Raw genomic sequence first — 22,848 nt, 5'->3', positions numbered from 1 at the left:
TCCTTAATAGTTTAGAAGTGTTTCTCCCAGATTCTCACGGTCATCATGGCGGCCTTGTCAAGCGAGGTGATCGCGCAAAGTTTTTCAATTACTAGCAAGTGCCGTTGTAAGGAAAAGTGATGTCTGTTGTTGCTCATGTTACTGATTCAGGTGAGCCACCTGAAGCCTGTAAAGTTGAAAATGTGAAAGACTGTTCGATTCTTTCTCAAAACACTACATCTGATCCAGAAAATGAAGAGGCGATATTAATAGAGGAGGCAACAAGTGGTGTAGTCGAGAACAATGATGTCACACAGAAGATTAAAGTTCTTACGGAACATCAGATTTCTATGGATTTTGAGCACGATGTTAGTCGAAATGAACATGATCAAGATAAAACATGTGATAAAAACTTGTTAAACTCAAAATTGAGTGTTCAGAAAGAGGGCTCTAATTATGTTTGCGAGCTTAATAGTAGGAGCACTCAAGAACAAACGTCTCAAGATCAGGAAGAAATGGACGAGATCCGCGAGAACTATTTTCATCAAGAAGAAAAGGAAGGTGTTAATGATTCAAAACCAAAAAGTTGCGGCGAGGAAGCCGATGACACCATAGAAGGAATGGAATCAGATGACACTCACAGGTACCAAATGTTTTATTTGTCACTTATTTACTAGTCTTGTGTACTGCATCAATCAGTCCTGGCTCCAGAGAGCACTTTGATTGGTTGATAGCTATGTCATATCTCGTATCCTGTCTTGCTCTGTGTGACATGAAGTGATGAGGAGGAGTGCTACTCTTCGAGTGTGGTATGCTATTCAGTAGCAGGTAACTTTTCCACCACCCACCCCCCCTCCTCTTCTGGCAATTTATCGTGAATCCCTGAAGGTTTTCCAATGCCCATCTAAAGGAGTAGATCTGGGCATACTTGAAAGGGGGGGGGGGGGTCTAAACTTTGATAAAATACTCCCTTACTAGCAGTAATATGTAAGAATTCTGGATTCAGACAAATAATGAAAAGAAAAAAAACCCACAGTTCCAATGGGAGAGGGGTGAGAGGGAGAAAGACTGAACCCTTCCCCTCTCAATCCTCCATTGCATTTATGGTCTTCAACAGAGAAAGGCTCAAAGAGAGATGTTTTGATCCACGGTTTAGCATGGTGACCACCATGTTTCTCCTAGATTATACCCTTCATCAATGAATAACATGAAATGTTTAGTCAGTTCCTTTCCTTGAATAGAGCTACAATGAATTACAAAAGTAGATGAGACATGTTACCACAACAAGAGATAATTGATCACCATGTGATCCAGCATAAGGTATCCCCCCATTTCCCCCTTTGCATTGTCAGTGGCTATTAAAGCAGTACCCCATAAAAAACTTCAATGAACAACATTGTATTGGGTAAGGGGCAGCTTTTAGTTTTTTTTTGTTGCACTAGATTTGTTACTAACCATCTGGAAAAGTTGGTAAATGCACTTTTTCTTCAAGGTGTGTCAACATTTTTCATTTGCAACTAGTTGTAGCTTGGCTTTACCTGATTTTAGAAAGGAAAAAAATGCATTTTTTTTCTCCTTCAGGTACTTTGCAGTTCATTATAACTTTAATATTGTACCACAACAAGTAACAGGAGCTTGGGAAGACTTCAGTAGCTCAGCTTCAAACTTTCTCAAGGGCTGCAAATGGTAAGCATGGTCAAGGGGAGAGGAATTCCATTCTAATGGTGTGATATACAGACAGTGCTCCTCAACTATTCTTGGACATTCTAAGTCCTATATGGATGTGTTGTATGATTCTTGAATAAAACTGAATGATATACTCTGAATTATTTAATCTTTGAAGCAATTAGTAGCTGGTATAGCTGTCAGTCTGAAGTGTATCTTGTTGTCCTTAGTGTGGATACCAGTCTATCACATATTAGTAAAGGGGGGGGGGGGAATTTGCTAAGCAAACTGTGGTGCTGCATCAATGTGAGAGTATAACAAGGTAATTTAGTATTTTTAACTGAGGTGATAATGGAAATTGACCACCATAAAGAGTTTCAAAGCTGATGTTTCAAACTTCAGCCCTTCATCAGAGTGAATAGAGGAATTGTTGGTTGTGTGTGTGTTTATACACAGAAAATATAAACACACATATAACCCGCAATTCCTCCATTCATTCTGATGTAGGGCTGATACTTAAAACATCCACTTTGAAACTTGTTACAGTGGCCAATGTATGTTATCAACTCAGCTGATAATACTAAATTGCCTATCACAAATTAGATTGGTAACCCTTTAGTCTGTCATGCAGTTTTTTTTTAGCAATTTGCTGATATCCAATTATACTTTAAGGTAGAGAGAGGCATTTTGAGATAAAAATTTATCATCTAAAAACACGATGCTGTGATTAGGTTAGGGTTGAGTTTGATCAACAGCTGCTATGTGGCAAATGAGCTTGTGCTCCTCTCTGGAAAAGAGGGTGGAATGAAGAGTGCACTCAAGGGAGTTGTAGAAATTTGGTTGGAACAGAACTCCAGCCTGCACCCAGTGATCCTGAGTCTATGTCTTTTTATGATAATTATTCAGCCATTACATATATCTCCCTAATTTATTGTGGTCTTATTTTCATTTTTGTGTTCTTATTTAAGGTCTCCTGATGGTGCGTGTTTACTGACAAACAGTGATGACAACACCCTCAGGATATTTAACCTTCCTACAGAATTGTACGGTGGGAATGCTGTGCAAGGTTTATCAGAAATGGTATTTAATAATATGTTATTTTTGTCTTTATATGGATACAAGTTGTTCTCAACAATGACACAACTCACACTTACTTTTCCACAGCCAAAATATACATATTACATACATATATTTTTTTATTTATTATTATGAATACAAGTTGTTCTCAACAATGAAACAACTGATACTTACTTTTCCACAGCCAAAATATACATACATACATATATTTTTCTGATTTTTAATGAATAAATCCCTTTCTAGGAAAAGTATTTTTAGTAGTGGTGGTTAAAAAATTATTGTGTATTAACTGCTTTGCTTTATACCTTTAATAAAACTTTGGAAATTAATCACAATAATTATTGTTTAATAATAAAAACATAGCCACTTGACATTCTTGTTTTTCTTTAAGGTATCAGTGTTACAGATGCAGGAGGGAGAGACAGTTTATGACTACTGTTGGTATCCATTTATGTCATCCCTTGATCCTGACACTTGCTGGTATGATTCTAGTCACTTGAAAGATTCTGAGATCCTAAATACATTACACCTGGAAAGCATGACATAAGTATGAGTCAGAATGCATGTCAGGGAGCCTTGTTTCTTATAGGGAAAAATGTCAGTGGTTATTGTCTAAATTAATTTGTTTCAATTCATAATTAGGATTTTCATGATTATGTACTTTTCTTTGCATGTGTGAGAGATAACGCTTTGTGAGGGTGGGTTGGGGTGCACAGTCAGATTGAAATTTTCATAGATGGATCTGAGGCCCTCATGAGGTGTACCTCAAGATGTATGGTTAATAAAATTTATCCACCCTATTCAAGTGAACCAAAGGCCTAGGATATACCAGCTAACTTTTTTTATTCAAAGGCATGAGATTTCTATCCACAATGTTAACAACTGATATTATTATTCTGATATTATTTGTGTGTTTATTAATTTTACTTTTTAGTTACTAAGTTAAACACACTTTTCTAAAGATTTCTCTCAATTAAGGCTTTGATAGTTCAACTATTCTGCCGAGTCTTCAGCAAGTCAATCAGCCATCACAAGCTATTTTGGGACCAAAGTTTGCAATCTTGGGGGTCTACAATGTCCTTCCTAAGATAAGACAGTTGCCTTATAAAGCCTTTAGTCTTGATTTTATGTAAACATAAAACTCAGGTTTACAGCTCTGATTAAATTAGATCTTGATAATTATGTCATCACAGTTTCCTGAGCAGTAGCCGTGACCATCCTCTCCACATGTGGGATGCTTTTACAGGAGCAATAAGATGCACCTACAGAACTTACAATCACTTGGTAAATGATATAGTTCATGTCAATAACTATTTCCTCTGTTAAATGAGGAAAGGGGGTAATTTTCGAAAGCAACTGTGGTGCTGTGTCGGTGAGAGAGTATAACAGGGAAATTTAGTATTATCAACTGAGTTGATAACATAAATTGGCCACCATAAAGAGTTTGAAAGCAACATGTAACTCTGGAAAAGTCTGCTTTGAAACTGTTTAAGGTGGCCAATTTATGTTATCAACTCAGTTGATAATACTAAATTACCCTATTTGCTCTGTTAGCCTGAAATAGTGGCTTTATAGCTAATTTGAATGTAGTTTTTGACACAGTGTTGGCCAGCATTATCTATTGGTAGTAATGATTCACTAACACTTAACTTAACTGTTGTTTGTGAGTTTCATTAAATATGATTGATACTTAAAAATCTGTAGCTACTGAAATATTTTTTACTGTACAGATTTCATTGTCCCCTTTGTAAAATTGATAGTACTTGAACATAGCATTTTTTGAGAAAAAATTGATGTATTAAAATCTATAATTTCTTTCTCCCTTGGTATTTCAATTGAGACAAATAAAAGGTTATGTTTTTATCATTTAATTTTTTTCTGCTAGGATGAGGTGGTTTCAGCAAATTGTGTGTCATTCAACCTGGATGGCAGTCAAATCTATTGCGGCTTCAACAAGATGGTCAGAGTTTTTGATACAACAAGACCTGGGAGAGACTTTCAGGAAAGACAAACCACAGGTCTGTACTGTGTATTGTATTTTAGTCACTGTCAGTGACAACTTTATTTAGCAATGTATAGTGTAATATAACCCTATTGATACTAAGATTCTTGATAGAGGAAAAAGTGGTTGTATCATTTTAGTGAAGTTCTGCAATTATCTGAAGCCTTCAAGAGCTTTTTAGGGAGCACTTTGGTTTAGGGTCTATTTGTTATTAAACTCTTGCTCATGGTGAGTTGAAAGACTTCTATTGAAAAGCATTTTGGAGCTCAGGTTCTCTGCTGAAGGCTACTGACACCTTTAGATCAGATTGTCCATACTGAAAATGCATAAATATAATGTCATTTTTTGCAGTTAAAAAGGAAGGTCAGGGTGGAATCATCTCTTGTATTGCATTCAGTCCTGACAGTTCTGGAATGTATGCTTTGGGATCTTACTCAAAATCAGGTACCATGATTTTATGGAAACATGAAATTACAGGCTGGAATGATGTCTGAGTGAGGAAACTTGCCTTCAAGTGTTCCCAGGCATGGCCCTAGAATTATTTTCATTTGAAATAATTAAAAGATTTTTCCTTGTTTGCCAGTTGGTGTTTACTCCGATACAGATGGTGAACTTATTTTCCTACTCCAAGGACAGCAGGGTGGAATCACCCATGTTATGTTCTCTCCTGATGGGACAAAGATCTACAGTGGTGGCAGGAAGGTACTGATTAGTTTACCCTTAAACATTAACTAATTGTCCATTTTTCACATACACACCCAATAAAATAGCATAATTAGAAATGTAAACATGTCCTATTTCTTCCATGCACCTGTTTATTTCCACAGGATAATGAAATTCTTTGTTGGGATGTAAGAAATCCTGGAAAAGTTCTGTACTCCATGATACGCTCAGTGGATACAAATCAGAGAGTTTATTTTGACATTGACAGGTACCATCGTAATAATAATCTTGACAAAGTGTAAGAATATCTTGCTTCTTGTTTCCTAGATCTTGCTCAGCTGTTTCCCACCTGTAGTGAATGCACTGGTAAATTTCTAGACAGTTACTCGTACCATACAATTTATTCAAAACCAGTGGTTTCTGAAACATGATTAACTTACATTACACTACAACCAACTACCAACAACAATAACTACGATTACAAAGTGAAACATCAAACAGCAAAGACAAAGCAAAACGTACCTAATGGTTTGGATGAAGAGAGTACATGAAATGCCGCAAAGAAACAATGAAAGGACCACAAACTGAATAACATACTGTTCTTTTTCATGCCAAAATTTAGGTTGTGTCCTCGTGTACCGGCACACAAAAGAAGGAAACATTAACGAACTGCGTCATAACTCCATGTATGGTTATGAAAACAAAAGGAATTCCCTCGTGTACCGGTACACCAGGACAGCCCCAAAATTTAAATATATACATACGGGTGTAGGGACTGAAGCCTAGTTGGAAGGTAAACCGCTGCCCCTGAATTTGTTGTTACTCCACCCTTTCATAGCAAAACATCCTCACTAAGACGTAAACAGACTTCAGCAACACCTTGCACTCAAATGGTTTGAATTCAAACTGGTACCCAAGCTAAATGAAATCAGAGAGGCTGATGATGAAACTGGCAGCTGTTTGTGATCTGCAGGTTGTGCTTCCTGCCCTTTGGGTTGTATTTGAGGGCATTGTGCATGTATAGTCAGGTTACTGAGTTTGTTTCAAAATGGCACCTTATATAGCTGAATTATTACCACATTTAAAGACAATTCTTGAAAGGTTAAGGTACTTGACTTTGGAATACCAATATTGGATGAAAAGACTTGTTTCTTTGGATATGTGATAATGGCAGAGAAAACAAATTTAGTGTTTCTGCAGCATATCTCTTGTTTGACATTTTTTCTTTCTGTGGTTTCCTTACCTGTCCCCTGACCCCATCCCTTCCCTCCCCCCCCCCCACTTGCTCTCCTCATTTTAATAATAATATTAATAATATTTAAATTTTTTTGATACAGATCTGGGCAATACATAATTTCTGGAAATGGTGATGGTATTGTCACTGTCTGGGATTCAACTACTTCCCCAGTTGATGATAGCTCAACAACAGAAGCTATATTACAACCTGTCATGACATTTGTTGGACATGGAGACTTGATAAATGGAGCCTGGTATCTATTGATTTTAAATACTTCCAAATTGATAATCGTTACAAACATGTTCTTTTGTACTAACTGTAGATATCCTAGGGTAAAATTGATACAAGTTTTGGCAGGTTTTTCTTTTTTCAATTTCATTGCATTTTTAAGGCCAAAAAAAGGTGGTGATATTAAATAAATGAAACTTTGGAAAGAGTGCAAATAGAGGATGCCTTTTAAAGTTTTTTTTTTTTAAATTTAAATAGTGGTTTTAATTTTCAGTAATTATTTTTGTTAGAGGTTTACTTCGATCTATCAATTGAAATTGTTTTCCTTTTTAACAGTTTCCATCCCAGTCTCCCTCTTCTGGCCACAACCTCAGGACAACGTCACTTTGAAGAGCCTGGGAATGACAGTGATGATGAAAATGCAATAGACCAAGAAATGAAGATTCAAGGTGATAACTCACTGCGAATCTGGGCAGCTGGTGAACAGGAAGTGACTGTTGAAGTGGGTTAACAAATTAATAGAGTACCACGGGTAATGTCAGTAAATAATGTCTCTTCTCACGGGAGCATACACAGTATGGTATGATATGGATATGGATGTACAAGGAGTGCTTTAAGGTGACAATGGACGAATGGAAGGAAAAAGATAGGGAAATAATGATGAGTAGTACAAATTTGTGACCAAAGGGACTAACATGTCTCATGGTGGATCTCAAGTTGACTTAACCAAACATGAAAGCATACTAAAACAGATGGCTTCACAGCATTGTCTAGTGAAAACTTTGACATAAAAATGCTGAGTGAGGAAATTACCATGAACCTTCCTTGCATCAAACATTTCCCCAAGGACTAAAGAAATAAAATTTTGTTTCTGTATTATCAAGGACATCAGATAGAGTGGCGTAGGTTCATGATTATATACTGTTATTGTTATTGTAATAAATACTCAAACAACAAAAAGAGACTAAAGGATTTTTTGATATTACAACGAAGTACATAAAACTGTTTGTTTCTGTTGGTTAATACTCTTGGTAGAACATCAGTTGTACTTAATATAAATTGTCAAATTCTTGGTTTTATTCTAAGAGGCTCCTTAACCCTTTCAATTCTAAGATCAAGACATCACTTCTCTTTACTGCCTGCTGTGCATTTTCTTTCACTTCCTACTCTAAGAACTTTTTATGTAATCAAACATGACACTTGTAATTGGTGTATTTTTTTCTTTCTTCTCATCACCATACTGTTTCAAAATATATTGATATCCTAAGGCGAAATTCCTTTTGATCATGTTGGAAAATGAAAGGGATAACTGTATTAAGAATTGTAAAAATTTGTGTCAGCTTCCAAGCTCTAATTCTTGGATTTCCTTTATGAGTGATGCCTCTGCTGCCATCTTATCAAGCTGTAAGAAGTCAAAGGAAACTGCAGTCAGTTGTTATTAAGAAAAATTATAAAATAACTACATTGATGCAGTGATGTTTTCAGCCAATGTAGTGTTGTCCATGGGGAGGATGAAGATCCATAAGGGCTAAAACCTGAATCCCTTTCATCCAAACCATCATTCAAGTGCCTCAAGTTGTTCTGCTTACTTTGATAATATTTTATTCAATAATCTATCCCATAATCCATAGCAGACCTGATTTTTTTCCAGTGTCTTTCCAGATCTCTGTTGCTCCTTCAGGTCTTCAATCTGACGCAATTTCTGAGCAGAAAATGAAGTTAAAAAGATTCAGCAATCATTATGAGGGTTGTATTCCCAAAAATTGGTCAAAGACCTTATTCAGAAGTGACAGCAATTTTTTACTTCTTTTTTTTTTTTCATTGTAAATAATCATATTATAGAAACCACAGAAAATAATACCAATTCAATCGATTCTGATGTATGAGAGTATTCTTCACTACTTTCTGTCATAGCCTGAACCTCCGATTAAGATGAGTAACCTACTTGTAGGTAAATTTAGACAGGTAGACAACATTGATGAGCATTATGAAATTATTGTGTCTCATATGGATATCTCCAATGATTGATTGATTGATTCCCATTTTTGGTGATGTGTTTGTTCAAATTTTTTTGTTGAAGGTATTCTTTTTGATTAATTGACAACACAGAACACATTTGAGTGATTTTGTGTTTTCTTGTGTTGACTGTGGGATAAAGTGATATTTTACCTTTTTCAAATTTCTTAGCTTCTTTTCTTTCTCTGGTGGAAGAGTTGTATCAGCTACTGGTGGTGATGCTGGTGATGATGAAGGAAGTTTTGACCTCACTGCCTGAAACATTAATATCCAAGCTTGATGTTGTTGAACAGTTGTATATGTTGTGCCCCCAATGATGATCATATGCCTTGCTACCCAAACTAAAAAACTGGCAGGCATATGGACAGATGGATCAAAGGAAGGACAGGAAGATGGAGAGAAAGACAGGGAGGTGGACAGACAGAAGCAGACAGACAAACAGATAGGCAGACAAGCAGTTAGACAGAAAGACAGACAGAGAGAGAGGCAGACAGAAAGGCTGAAAGAGGCAAACAAACAAACAAACAGATAGAAAGACAGGCAGATAGACAAACAGATAGAGAGGCAGACAGACCAACAAACAGATTGACAGGAAGAGAGGCTGACAGATACAGACAGATAAACAGACAGGCAGATGGACAGACAAGTAGAGAAGCAGACAGACAGACAAACAGACAGGCTTACTTCTTAGCCAACCAAAAAGATGACATGTAAATTAGCAAATGTACACTTAGATAGACAAGGAGAAGGGTTAAGAGATTTGCTAATTGCCTGACTGAACAACTATATGTGATAAATGTACAGATGGAGATTCACAAAGATGTCTTGTCCATCAGTTGTACCTCATTTCAGCAGTGTAATTCATTTTTATCCATGATGTGACTGACAAATGAAAAAATGACCACCTCAATTGGGGTTTGAATTAATAACTGATCAGGATTAAGGGGATTTTCAGGGCTCATCTGGTCAGGGTTTATAACAGTTGTGAAATGTTGAAGTTGGACAGACTACCTCCTGAGTAGCAACTTCCTGTTCTTGCTTTGCTCTTGCCTTGGCCTCTCTTTTTTTCTTATTTTTAGCTGCTGATTTTGAGATTTCCTGGCCTTCCTTTGGCTTCATATTTTCTGCAGGTTCATTCTCATGCTGAAATGAAATTAAGAATTCAAAATAAATATTCTGCTCTCAAGCTTAACAGCCCACTCCATAGGCCAGAATATATACCGCTTTCCATAATGTAAAGATATTAAGAGTATTGTTGCTAGTCCCATGGTCCATTGCAGGTTACTTCCCACCACCCCACCCTACCTCACCCACATTTCTTCAGGTTTCCCTGAATGTTTGCCAGTATCCATCTATACTACTTGGTGTGGAGAGAGGCTCTGAGAGAGTTTGACCCTTTACTTCCAAACATCAGTGTGTATATTCTCCATACTGTTCTCTACACATTTTTTAAGGTGCAGACAAGGAGAATTAGCTTAATGATCCAGAGCTTCTGTAGTTGTTGATAATTTCAATTATTCTCATGACTTTCATGTGTGATTCAGTGGTAATATTGTAAGGAGAAATTAGATGTTAGTCATTCTTAGGGATTAAAGCTTTTGACCCAGAGTCCACCATATTAACCATGATGTCACCATGTCTCCCACACTATTATCCACCCTTTACACCCTAACATCAGCATCTATATTCCCTATACTCTTCTCTATACATTTCCTCTAGTACTGACAAGGAGAATTCGTTTAGCAATCAAAGCTTCTTTGGTTGGTGATCATTTCCTTTATTCTCATGATCTTAATGAATGATTCAGCTGTGTTACTGCAGGAGAAATCAGGTGCTAATCACTCTCAGGGTTTAAAAGGGTTAGTGATAGGAAAATCACAACATGGAGATCTCTTCAAAGATATTCAGACTAGAACAAATTGTCTCACCACTTTTACTGAAGGCGCCAATCCTCTGAGACCAGGAGGTCGATAAACATCTTTAGCTGGAGAGATAAATACCTGGATGTAATATATATACTTAACCCTTACACTCCCATTATCTGATAGTCAATTCTCCCCTTTATCCATCACACATTTCCTTGTAAATAAGTTCTGAGAATTTGGTGTTAGATTGAGATAACAACTTTACCTGATAAGTTTGAATATTCTCATGACCTTTTTGCTGGATAATGTTCAGATATTATAGGGAGAAGTTACATGTTAATCACTTTTGGGAGTTAAAGAGTTAACGCCTGATTTGGCATGATTGTCAGTTTTATTGTGAAGGTTTTATAAAAACTAAGATGACATATTTAATTTTTTCATTGGAAAACAACACTAAATAAATCTGTTTTTTTTTATTCAAGCTATAAGAGACTGCAATAACACTGACTTTTCTGTTGTTCTTGTGTCGTGGCAGACACCGCAGCACTGTAGTCAATAGTTGGCTCCTTAAACTTTCCATCTGGAACAGGTTGCCACTTAACCTGCCAAAAAAGAAAAAAAACACAAGGATCCAAAACAATTAAGAGGATTCAGTGTTTTTTCAATTGCATAAATCATGGCGTACATTAACAGTGAAAGATGTTTTACCTCCCAAAGTTCACTAACTCTTCTTTCATCTAACAGCTTTCCTGTATAATGCCACAGTTTGTACCTGAAAATAAACAGCGGTTGAAGACAAGTGGAAAAGTACAATTTTGGCTAAGTTAGATAACAACATCACAAAAATGTTAGCTAAAGGGCACAGAAAATCAATTGTTTGAACTCAACAACAGTATCAGTGAGATCCTGTTTTGGAACAGTTAACCCTTAAATTCAAACTTACCCATTTCCTTCTCTGAGCCTTGGAGATGTTGTTGCAGTCAAAATATGTTCACCATCTGGACACCATTCAAAATATGTAGAGTCACTTGCCTGTAAAATTAACATTGCCAAAGAGGTAACTATGGGTTACATGTTTATCACCAGGAGTAGTGAGAGCAGAGCAAACAAGGATAAACACAGTTTGTCAATCTCAGATTAAAAATTCTATATATATTTTTAAAAAAATCAATGAAAAGTTGAAAGATAATTCTTTTCCTAAATCAAAATTACCTGAGGTTTGCTAATTAGCTTAAAATCTTTTCTACTCCACATTTCCTGGCAAAGAAAAAGAGAGAAAAACATTAATCCAAGAAATGCCTCTTTTCTCCAACTTTTTATTATTCTGTAACTGACAAGATATTCAGAATAAAATTTTAAAAAATTTTTTTCTAAAAACTTAGACACTGGTTTTACCCCAGTTCTGTGGTTACTATTAACTCTACAAAGACTACATGATCAACTTACCAACTGGCCTCTAAGATTTCCAAACCCAGCCAGGCAGATAAGTATGATAAGTTAAGACCAGCAACAAAAGGTATCATCAAACAACTTTAATTAAATTCAGAATGAATGCAAAAGGTGGTAGCACTGTTCTGTTTGTCCAAAATTGATTGTTAGACTCAGTTTCAATTTGATATTTAGGAAAGACAAAGTAAGGACTCAGGAAAACCACAACAGCTGCAATAATTATTAACTTAGTAACAATAATTATGGCTTATAGTAGTTTTGTTAAAAAATGTCAAATAGAAATATTAATTTAAAATTATAGATTTTCCAGATATTCTGGAGAGCATGTCTCTTTTAAGGATATTATTTCCATGAGGGTTGTAAAAGATGTCATTACGTGGTCCAGTCCCAAAGTCAAACAAGGATTCACATTTTATATTAAATAATGTTGCCTTGGCTGGCATGACTGATTCAGAAGTAAAAATCAAAAAACATCAAGTCAAGGAAGATATATCAAAAACGACTACAACAACAGCAACAACAATAACAAAACAAGCACTAAAGTCATATATCAAAATAAGTGTCATCTGATTCTTGATACAAGTAACAAGCAATAAATTAAAGAATTTTAAAAAGTGAAACGTGTAAACTGATTTCCGCTGACTGAGGAACAAAGGAAGTGGAACATTTTTCTTACACATATCTGGGAGTCTGGGTGCCAATGTGCAGGGGTCTAGTCACATAATTAGTTGTAATCTACCAGTTTTTCTGTTGCTGTTTGCAGTTGCCTAACCTCCAACCTACCCATCCTTCAACCTGGGTAGTTTTAATGTCAACAGCAATTACTTCTCTCTTTTCATTGTTGCAAAGCCTTGGTCAGCCAAGAGTTTTCTTTGTGGCAGTTAGTTGTTCAGTGGCTAGTTTGTTCAAGTGTGCCGTGGCACTGAAGTCTGAAGAATTCATTCAGTGGTAAAGAAATTCTAGAAAGAAAAGGATACAGCCATACACCACACAGAATTCCTTTGAGTTTGGACTCCATTGAACTGAGTATATTGGTCCTCTTTTAGCTGATTTAGTAAAACAATTGATATGCATAAACTTAAACAATTCCTACACAGTACAATTAATTGAAATAATTGTATAGTAAAATTATGCCAGTCCTTAAGAGATTACTACCTATGATTTGTCCAATAGGTTTTTTGGTAAATGCTAGCGGCAACTGTTGATATGGATGCTCTATTAATGCCATTCTTTAAAATTGTATTTGACATCCTTGCTGCATACAAATTCACACACAATTGGCAAAAGCATTTTCAACAACACTCACTCTGTAAAATAAATATACATTAATTTAATAAATTACCTAACTGCACCATACTGCTTTCTCCAGAATTACTGATATAATGCAGTGTTTGTTCACCATAATATGAGGCACCTGTTGTGTCAACATCTGTTGTTGTTACAACAAGCACAGCAGAGCCTAAGAAAAAAGAAGACAGTCAGATGCAATGCTGTAATAAATGTGAACTGTTTATTCTCAGCTTGCCTTATTTACAATAAACTGAATAACTTGATTATCATGATGAAATGCCCACCAAAAAAAAAACATAGAATCAGAAAAAAAAAAAGGAAAAAGAAAATAGGAAACAGTTATTTTAAGCTCATTCACAATAAATGAACCAACCTCCACAGTCCTATAATTTAATGCATAAAATACAGCACAAACCTTTCTTGTTCCACATTAATTTCACTCTGTCTGCCTTGAAAAAGCTTTTATTGGCTAGAACAGAAGCAGGATTGTCAAAATTTGGGTGTCTAAATAATCGCACATACGATGGTGCACCCTGATGAGATAAAAACAGATGTTTAGTTATGTACCAGCAATTTGTTTTTTTATCTGCACAGAAGAATTCCCAGCAACTAAAATTCCTTAATTTGATGTTTTTAACAGTTCAAAATGTGCAGAATTCAGAGACAAAACACAGCACACCCACCTTTGAACCTGGAACATAAGCTGCCACAGTAAATGGAGGGGGACCTGGAGAGAGCTCAAAATCTGAGATTCCTTGAAGCCTCAGTTTGGTTGCAATTGAAGCTACAAAACATAATAAACAAACAATACAGCTTAGTTGTCAGATAAGGAAAGATAGCAAGGGGGGTGTAAAACAAATCAGAGTCTCTCCACCAGTTTTTGCAGGTTAGTGCTCTACCACTGAACTTCAAATATCTCACTGGTGAGCTGTGTACTAGCTTCATATATAACAAGTATGCTGTATACTACAAGGGTGAAAACTTCTGAAAGCATCATAATTTATGTAAATTACATAGCACAAGAAAGATGGTAAAACTTTGAGTTATGTAATCCAATAAAGTAAGGTGTTGGTTAATTTGTGAGGAGTATGAGACAAAAACGAAATATTCTTTAGAAAACACACAGGTGATCAAACTTTCAAAACTCAACTCAGTCTAAAGATTTTATATCTATGACCAGTTTTTAAGGTTGTTACCCAAAACTGATTTTGTACTGAACTAATGTGTATACATACTGAAATCTGCTTCGTGAAAGCAGTGAATCTCATTGTTAACAGATCGAGCACAGACTGACTCATCTTCACTCCACTTTGGTTGCCTGGTAAAGAAGCAATGATTGGTGCTTAAGCTTCACTATAACTTTCATTGAGAAGTATGAATAACCAAGCAGACTACTCAAGGCATAATTGATGTTGATCAGAACTTGCAAGAACACTGATCAGGGAAGATTACAAAAATTGAATGTTCCCATGCATCTTGAATGATTTCCTTCACAATTGTCATAGTCAACTAATTTACAGTGTCAATAATCCTTGGAAACCTTCCTTTATGACAAAATTATCTTTAAAAAACTTGGCCCATCAATTTTTGGAAACCTGTAAACAAACACTTATGCCTTTCTGCCCCAACCATTCTACCAAGAAAAGGATTCATTCATGCTTAGAGAAGTGTGGCTTTAATCAGTCCTCATATACTAGTTATTAAATAATATACATGAACAGGCATTTCTGCCAGGTTTTTTCTTATATACCAGTGAACCCAGACATTAATTTGAAACATACAATAACCTATCTGTAAACTTTGTTTATCTACATAAACTGTTAAAATCAGTGAAGTTACTGGCAAAAGAAAAATAAAAGAAAGAACTCCAGAAAGCTAGAAAGACCAAATCCTGTAAAACTAACCAAGTGTCCTTCTTCTTCTGTGAAAATCCAGCAACTAATCTTCCAGCCTGAAGATTCCAGATTTCAAGGTTGTTTACTCCTGCAGACTGATCTTTACTTGCTGTTTTCGCATGAAAATAATAACAAAATCAGTTCAGCAATGCCCACAATTTAACCTTACCAATGAAAGAAAAGAGACTTGCAAAGCATCATTTTCTAAAAAAATTACTTTAAGGAATGAAAAAAAGAGACATAGGCAAATGGGTGTTACCTTGATACAAGACCAACTTTTCAAAATAGGCTGATTGGAAATCACCATCATGATAATGCTATTTTATACTATCAGGGTGTAATTCAAGTCTTTAGCTTTGTGCCTGATAGCAATTCAGGGCTGTGTTCAAAGGCTAGAGGATAGCATTCCGTATGTTCAAGAAATCTTTGAAGCATCAATAATTTATAGTAAATCAGGTGGGGCAAATGGAAGACATAGTAAGAATCAAGGTAAAGAAAAGGGGAAAGTTTGGCCACTGCAACTAACCTGTATACTGTTCCCATATTGACAGGTGAGTGGCTTTAGGAGAGAAGTCCAAACACTGAGTTTTCTCTTTAGGAATACGGCATACTAAACTGAACTTGGACGTGTCTACAACTATTACACTGCAAAATAATAATTAAGTATCATAAATAAATAAAAAGATCTATTAAAAGACAATCAGATTGAGAAACAGACTGGCTGAAAGACAAATTACCAATGAAACTAAATCAAAATTCATGAGTTATTTATTTATCCATTGGAGACGTTATCTGCTCTTTAAACAACTAGTACCTAGGGTAGAAATGGGTACCAACAAATGTTAGTGAGGCCTGATGAAATTTTGAGCAGGAGGGGAGGGCTAATGGTGGCATCCCATCCAGGGGCCCAGGGGAGTAGTGATAAGCCTAGTCACTTAATGCTAAGAAAATGGAGATAAGCTCTTACTGGATTGGGGGGAGGGAGAGGGGCTAACCTTGCAGTAGACTGACATCCCATCCAGGGGCCAGGGGGAGTAGTGATACACCTAGTCACTTAATGCTGAGGAAACTGAGATAAGCTCTGGCTGCACTGGCCTCTTGGCTCAGGTAAAAACTTAACCCTTTCTTTTTAATCCAAAAAAAATTGTACCAGGCAAGTGAGAAGCAATACAATTTATTTTAATTTCTACTTACATGGTACTTACACCAAACTATGATTACTTAAAGACAATTTCCTGTGGTATCTGTTAATCTCCTTCAACATCCCTTTCAATGGTAATTGTTTTAACATGTGACAAAAGGAAAATAATACTCAAGAAAACGATCTTTACCTTTGGCCATTACACCAAGTAAAGAGAGACCCATCAGGACTAAAGGTCATTGCCCTGCATCGAGGAGAGTTGTCACTAAAATAAACAAATGAGAAATGCTTACAACTCAGCGCAAGAAGAGGTTATGAATTCTGTACTCAAGAACGGGAGGTCACGCATGAAGTTTTAATTTTTTATTCCTCTCAAGGAAATAAGCAGAAATACTTTTGCAAGATGAAAGCTGACATTTTTCCTTTTACATAGCCTTTGGTAGATTTCCTCTTTCAAGTAAAAAACGAGGTTATGACCATATTTAGTCACCAGGCCTATTTAATTTCATTCAAGAGAAACACCACACTCGCATTTAATTTTACAGTTCGACCAGAGCTATACATTTGGTTCGTCAATGCAGTGGCGGTTTGGAATTTTTGTGTATAACGATGAGAAAATCTGAAAGATCTGTCAAATTGCAAACCGAGCATTATCTTGGATAGAAAATACTTGCTGTAACCAGCAGGTAAGCTGTTGAGTTGTTGTAGCTTACCTTCCAAAGTCCTCGTGTTGCCTAAACTTTGGCGGGCCATGAACAATAGATATTCCGTCCGATCCTCTGACTGAAATCAAAACAAAAATTTCTGATGCAATCAGTATGATTTTACAAAGCTATACAATTTAATTTCAAGATATTTTCCCGAGAAATTTTGTGAAAACTTTTTTTACCCGCAAAAAGAGCTCTCGTGGCCGCCATGTTAGCCCTAGCTCGACGAGAGAAATTGGAAACGAACCTTTTTGAGAACGAGGTCATTGGTGTCCAGTTTTTTTCGGAAAGTCACGCGATGAAGGAAGTGGAGCTATGTGGCAGTGTACGTCGAGATGAATAAGAATTTCATGATCGGACGAATATAATGGAAGCTTGTGGATTGGGAATTTTATGTTGCTTGAGGCGATATCATCAACCCAGGAATTCGCAGCCCAGAGAGCTTCCTCAAGTGCAGCTAGACACAGGGCATATGGGTGAGTGATTGCAACACCGGGTGATTTGTGAAAGAGCTTGCCTGTTTTCACACTAGCACATATGAATTTATCGCTTGAGTAATTCTATTGGATTTGTTTTAGGAAATGAGGTCGTCATTGTGAAATCCGGTAAAAGAATATGCGGCTCTGGGGCAGCTTTAGCGAATGCGGCGATCCTTCAAAATAAATGCTACTTTGAGATGAAAATACAATCTGGAGGTGCGTTACTTTGGAATGTTACTTTGCGATCAATATATATATACTCTCGATTTCTCAGCCGCAAAAATTAGATAGTTTTTATCCTAAACTTACATACATGCCCCTTCTTTCCTATCGTTTCTTATGTCTAATAATTAAAAAAAATTCGACATTACGAAATTGTCGATCGGCTCAACTAAAATCTGCTGATTTAGACGGGTTACACAAAATGTTTGTTTCAAAGGATCATTTAGCGAACTAAGGAAACGATATTTATCAAGTTTAGAGTAATTCATGATGGTCAAAATCAGTTGGTTTTTGAGCAAAATCAGGTAAAATTTCCTCACAGCCCCATACTACATTATGCATTCAGTTCTTGGATAGAGAAAACAATGACAAAAACAATACACTGCCACTGGGAAAATAGATTTGTTTGACAATAGTATGGCGCTGTGCGGAAATTTTACCCATGTAAGTGACTTGACTCCTTTTATTGAGGGCATGTGCACCAATTGTCACTCTAAATCATGTAAATTTGTATAAACTAACCACATTTGCGTTGGAATATTATCACTTTTATCTAGTAAATAATTGTAAATTCGTGAATATTTCAAATATCAGTTTTTCTCGGAACTAAGTGATATTAAATTAATAAATAGTGCAGATTTTCTTTAGATTCTTATTATAGACCTTCCCAATTTTAAAAATGATTGTAAATTTTTAAATAGACTTTTAACACTGGTAGCATCCCTGTTTTAATTTTTTTTATTTTGTGTTTGAAATGTTCTTTTAGTGTCCACAATTAGCTAACATATAGCTAAATACTCTTGACACTTAAATAAAGTTAATTGACAAGTTTTTGATTGAAGTGAAAGTCGCCAATACCCACCTAATCCTACAAGAGCAATGGAAAATGAAAAAAAGTGCACCTTGCAGGTTCATGACTGATTTATACATGTATGCTATATATTATCTGACATTCACTTTTTACTTCCTATTGGTGTATAAAATATAATATGCATTTTGACTTTTTTACCTGTTATGGACCTGTTGAGATGGAGCTGGGAGACCCCTGGTAGGTGGGGTAACCTACCTGTCTATATAGTCTGTAATTTTATCTAAAACATTGCTTGATAGGTTGGGTAACCCCAACCAGGTGGGTTGCCTGGTTGCTGGGTAGGGTAACCCAGTCAGCCACATCACAATCTGCCATGTAAACTTCTCAAGGTGGGGTAACCCGCCTAGTGGGAGTCAAGTTCAAGTTATATTTACAAACATGCCAAGAACCTCACTGGGTGATCCCAGGGTTGTAAGATTATATGTAAAAGTAGGCTATTTTTCAATCATGGCTATGTGGGTTACCTAATCTACCTGGGGTCCCTCACCTTCATGTAAAGAGGCTCTAAATGTCAGAGTACAGACACATGCCTGTTAAATGAAATTATCAGAAGGACTATGTTAAGTTGTATTTCTTTTTGTTAGGTGCATGGGGTGTTGGACTTGCAACCAAAAGATGTGATTTAAACAAGATACCATTAGGAAATAATTCAGAAAGTTGGGTTCTTAGGTCTGATGGCACTGTAGCTCACAATGGAACTGTAAGACACAGACTGAGAGAAATACCAGAAGAGGGAGACATGATTGTAAGTCTGTCTGTAAACTAATTCATGATACTCAGGGGGGGGGGGGGCAGGGTGGTTTTTGGGTGCTCCTGTCCTCCCCTTTCCTCCTTGTGCGTTTTTTTTTTGTTTTTTTTTTTTTCAAGTCAGTAACATACAAATCTTATAATTTGAGTTTGCAAAGAGGTGTCAATTGCAAGAATTTATGTGGCATTAATTTTTCACTAGTGCTTGGTTCCCCTTATTTGTCAATTCATCTTACTGCATCAATATGAGCCTGCTGAAGAAGAAAAGTAGTATAAGCTTCCTCTTGTAAGACACACAGAAAGTGCTAACTTTGAAAAATGTAAGCTAAACTCAGTGGTCAAATGTTGCACATGCACAAGTGGATCAGTTTTTAAGTTGCATGCCAATTTGTCATGCAAAATTTTTAAAGCAATACACACAGAAAAAATTATTATCATACAAACTATGCGAAAGAAAATTCAAAATGTTCATAGAAATTGGTAAAAAGGAAACCACAGTGGGGAAAAGGAAAACTTGAGACTTCTCTAACACAAAGCATATTGAATTACAGGCATCCTTTACCTTTACAGACATTTGACCACTGTATTTACTGGCTATGCCCTCATTATCTTTAATATTGCAATTTTATAGTAAACATATCATTATTATTAATAACAAAATTAAATCTTTACCCAAGATCAGCACTGGCTCACTAAATTAAATAGGACTGGTATGCGCATGGGACTTGCTAAATCGGTGGATTTTGGCCCAGCTCAACTTATGGAGTTGATTGCGATTTTGTTTCAGGCCTGTACCTATGACCATGTAGAGCTTAATTTCTATCACAATGGAAAACATTTGCACTGTCCTATAACGGGTATGAAAGGAACAGTATACCCAGTATTTTATGGTAGGTATTAACTTGACACAGGCTTACCACTGACAGTAGATTGAACCCAGCTTGAATTTATGTATGAGAATTATTAGACCTCTCAGTCCTGAGAGCCATAGTATCAGCCTTTTTTAAGGTTGGAAACAAAAATACCAGACCTATGATTAATTAAAAGCATTTTTATGGTTGGCATGTACAAAAACACTCATGTAAGGTTAAGGAGAATTAGTAGCACTGTGAAAACACTTTATGCTAGGTTTCTTTGGAGATCTTCCTTTTAAGCCCTGCTTAAAAAAGTGTGTATCACTATCTTGCAACGTTATTTTATTTATAAAGAATTTTAATAGCTCTGTTGATTGACTGTTGTATAATTAATTAGACTGGTGTGTGGAATAAAGCACTGGGTGACTTTTGATCAACACTAACTTCTCCCTATGTTTCACAAGGGAATATCAGACAATTTAAACAGAGAATCTGGCAGTCAATCAGAAAGCACCTCTGACTCTTTCTAATAACCCCTTCTTTTGAGCTCATGGAAAGAAATGACAGGTCTTGGCCCCTATTAATAGTCCAGACAGCCATTATCCATTATATGTCTACACTTTTAATTTTAAGATGCAAGTGGTGCTTCATTTTTTTTTTTAATCCTGTTTTCTTGCAGTTGACGATGGTTCAATCCTTGATGTTAGTTTCAGTGAATTTGTTTACCATGCTCCAGAGGGATTTCAGAAGATTATGTTTGAGAAAAATCTGCTATGACCCATTGCTAAATGGGTTGCATTAGAATTGTACCTAAAATAATCAATTATCTCATCACAAAATATTGTTGTAGTTTGAAATGTTTCAAGTCAAAATGACTTTAAACTAGGTTCATTCATATTTTCTATTGTTCCAAGTAGATTACTATAATATTATTATTCAATAAAGAAAGAAACAAATAAACCTAGTTTGAATTCATTTTAACCTGAATTTCAATCCAACCTATAATATCATAAAACTTTGTTCAGTGTGATGAATGATTTCAATGCTCCAGTACAAAATTCTAGTATCTTGTAGAGTTTAATTGAATTAGAAGGTTATGTCACAGGATATGAATTTCTAATAATAACTAGAAAGTAAAATCCATGGAAAAAGGAAGACTTAACATTGATGATTTATAACATAGAGCTGGTTATTTATACAAGGTCTAACCCAAACCATGGTTTTACACAATCAGTGTGCCATAGGCTTTCCCTAGAATAGGAGAGGGTTGATTTCATTTTAAAAGAAATGTCCTTCAATTGTTAACATTTGGCTCTCTTGACACTGTTCACAAAAATAAATGTTCAGATAAAGGTCCAGCTAAATTGAGGATTGTTTAGGACACAGTGTTGTTGAAGAACAGCTGAGCTTTGTTTACATAACCAGCCAATGCAGTTTTCTTGAAGCCAATATTCTTTGTTAGTATTTTGTTTTACTATTATGAGGTTTAATTGATGATATCTGACAAGTTATATAACAAATCTGACCAATTCTATACAGTTTGGGCATGTAATTCATGTCTCAATTAATTTTTTACCATACAATAACAAGCAATATATTCACACAGATAAAGATTTCAAAAGATGTTCACTACTAAAGTGAGAAAATGTATAGCAGTGTGTAGAGTTGAGAGAGTAGTTATGAATCTAAAAGAATGAAATAACAGGAAGTTATATAATTAATTTTTTTCTCTTTTTCCTCCAATATTGAAATTTTAACTCCTCAGAATGGGATAATATTTTTCTTATAGTCACATAGTCACATAGCCAGAATGTAATTCAGTTTCTTCTTGTTTTTTATCAAATTGATATGTCTGGACCAATATTCTAATATCTTTCTTATAGTCACATAGCCAGAATGTAATTCAGTTTCTTCTTGTTTTCTATCAAATTGATATGTCTGGACCAATATTCTAACCAAGCTTTTTTCCTATGCTTCTGAGTATTCAAAGGTATATAGAGTTTTTCTAACATACAACATTATATAGGGTGCCTAACTAAGGGCATCTTGTAATCTCTGAATTATTTTTTTGCCATCTGAAGCACTTTGTATAATCATTGTCAGCCATTTTAACCCTTTAACTCCCAAGATCTTATTAGTAATTCTCCTAACTGTCTGCCATATGGTTCTTTTGATGATAGTTTGGAGAATTTGGCATTGGATCACTTTATAATCCCCCAACTGATATTTTTCTTTATTCTCATTGCTTGTCTGCTTGATATTGTATTGATATTGTAAAGAGAAATTCTGTCTTGGTCACTCATGGGAGTTAAAGGGCGAAGAAAAAGTGTTGGAGCTTTTAACTATGTTAAGTGAGTGAGGGTAACTCTTTAAGACTAGTAATAAATCTATTCAGGAAAATGGTGGTTAATATATTATAGTTTGTGTATAAGCTTTGATTAAAAGTTAGTCCACCAACGCC

At 35.7% G+C, this 22,848-nt stretch overlaps 3 protein-coding genes across 5 annotated transcripts; 2 read left to right on the top strand and 1 right to left on the bottom strand.

Annotated features, from left to right (window-relative positions):
• The first annotated feature begins 14 nt into the window (after positions 1–14).
• LOC113682018 (telomerase Cajal body protein 1) lies at positions 15–7,811 on the top strand. 3 transcript variants are annotated; one of them, XR_016187354.1, is made up of 11 exons: positions 15–622; positions 1,561–1,665; positions 2,613–2,724; positions 3,113–3,201; positions 3,915–4,005; positions 4,607–4,739; positions 5,075–5,167; positions 5,307–5,425; positions 5,714–5,752; positions 6,724–6,876; positions 7,188–7,811. XR_016187354.1 is itself a non-coding variant. In XM_027199167.2 (11 exons), exons 1-11 carry the CDS (start codon positions 120–122, stop codon positions 7,360–7,362), a joined length of 1,677 nt encoding a protein of 558 aa, XP_027054968.2. In that variant the 5' UTR covers positions 28–119; the 3' UTR covers positions 7,363–7,811. The 3 variants fall into 3 exon arrangements, 2 of the variants coding, with proteins under 2 accessions (XP_089064640.1, XP_027054968.2); XM_027199167.2 differs by lacking the exon at positions 5,714–5,752 and adding an exon at positions 5,551–5,654 and having other exon boundaries at positions 28–622; XM_089208514.1 differs by lacking the exons at positions 5,714–5,752; positions 6,724–6,876; positions 7,188–7,811 and adding exons at positions 5,551–5,654; positions 6,225–6,415.
• LOC113682019 (eukaryotic translation initiation factor 2A) lies at positions 7,812–17,470 on the bottom strand. Its single transcript, XM_027199168.2, has 21 exons — positions 17,397–17,470; positions 17,221–17,290; positions 16,698–16,772; positions 15,893–16,011; positions 15,376–15,475; positions 14,707–14,789; positions 14,155–14,255; positions 13,887–14,004; positions 13,524–13,640; positions 13,159–13,227; positions 12,525–12,626; positions 12,179–12,219; positions 11,945–11,989; positions 11,676–11,764; positions 11,441–11,504; positions 11,241–11,334; positions 10,796–10,851; positions 9,879–10,010; positions 9,021–9,122; positions 8,488–8,553; positions 7,812–8,253 (listed from the first exon to the last, which is right to left on the bottom strand). The coding sequence occupies exons 1-21, from the start codon at positions 17,422–17,424 to the stop codon at positions 8,188–8,190; spliced, it is 1,737 nt and encodes a 578-aa protein (XP_027054969.2). The 5' UTR covers positions 17,425–17,470; the 3' UTR covers positions 7,812–8,187.
• Positions 17,471–17,487: 17 nt separating this feature from the next.
• On the top strand, positions 17,488–22,844 carry LOC113682020 (SPRY domain-containing protein 7). Its single transcript, XM_027199169.2, has 5 exons — positions 17,488–17,690; positions 17,793–17,909; positions 19,371–19,531; positions 20,321–20,423; positions 21,067–22,844. The coding sequence occupies exons 1-5, from the start codon at positions 17,582–17,584 to the stop codon at positions 21,162–21,164; spliced, it is 588 nt and encodes a 195-aa protein (XP_027054970.1). The 5' UTR covers positions 17,488–17,581; the 3' UTR covers positions 21,165–22,844.
• Positions 22,845–22,848: the final 4 nt, after the last annotated feature.

This window comes from Pocillopora damicornis, chromosome 6 (genome assembly GCF_964200805.1).
Source record: "Pocillopora damicornis chromosome 6, jaPocDami1.2, whole genome shotgun sequence".
Classification (NCBI taxonomy): domain Eukaryota; kingdom Metazoa; phylum Cnidaria; class Anthozoa; order Scleractinia; family Pocilloporidae; genus Pocillopora; species Pocillopora damicornis.
The sequence above is the reverse complement of the archived record's forward strand: the minus strand, read 5'-3'. Positions and strand labels throughout refer to the sequence as shown.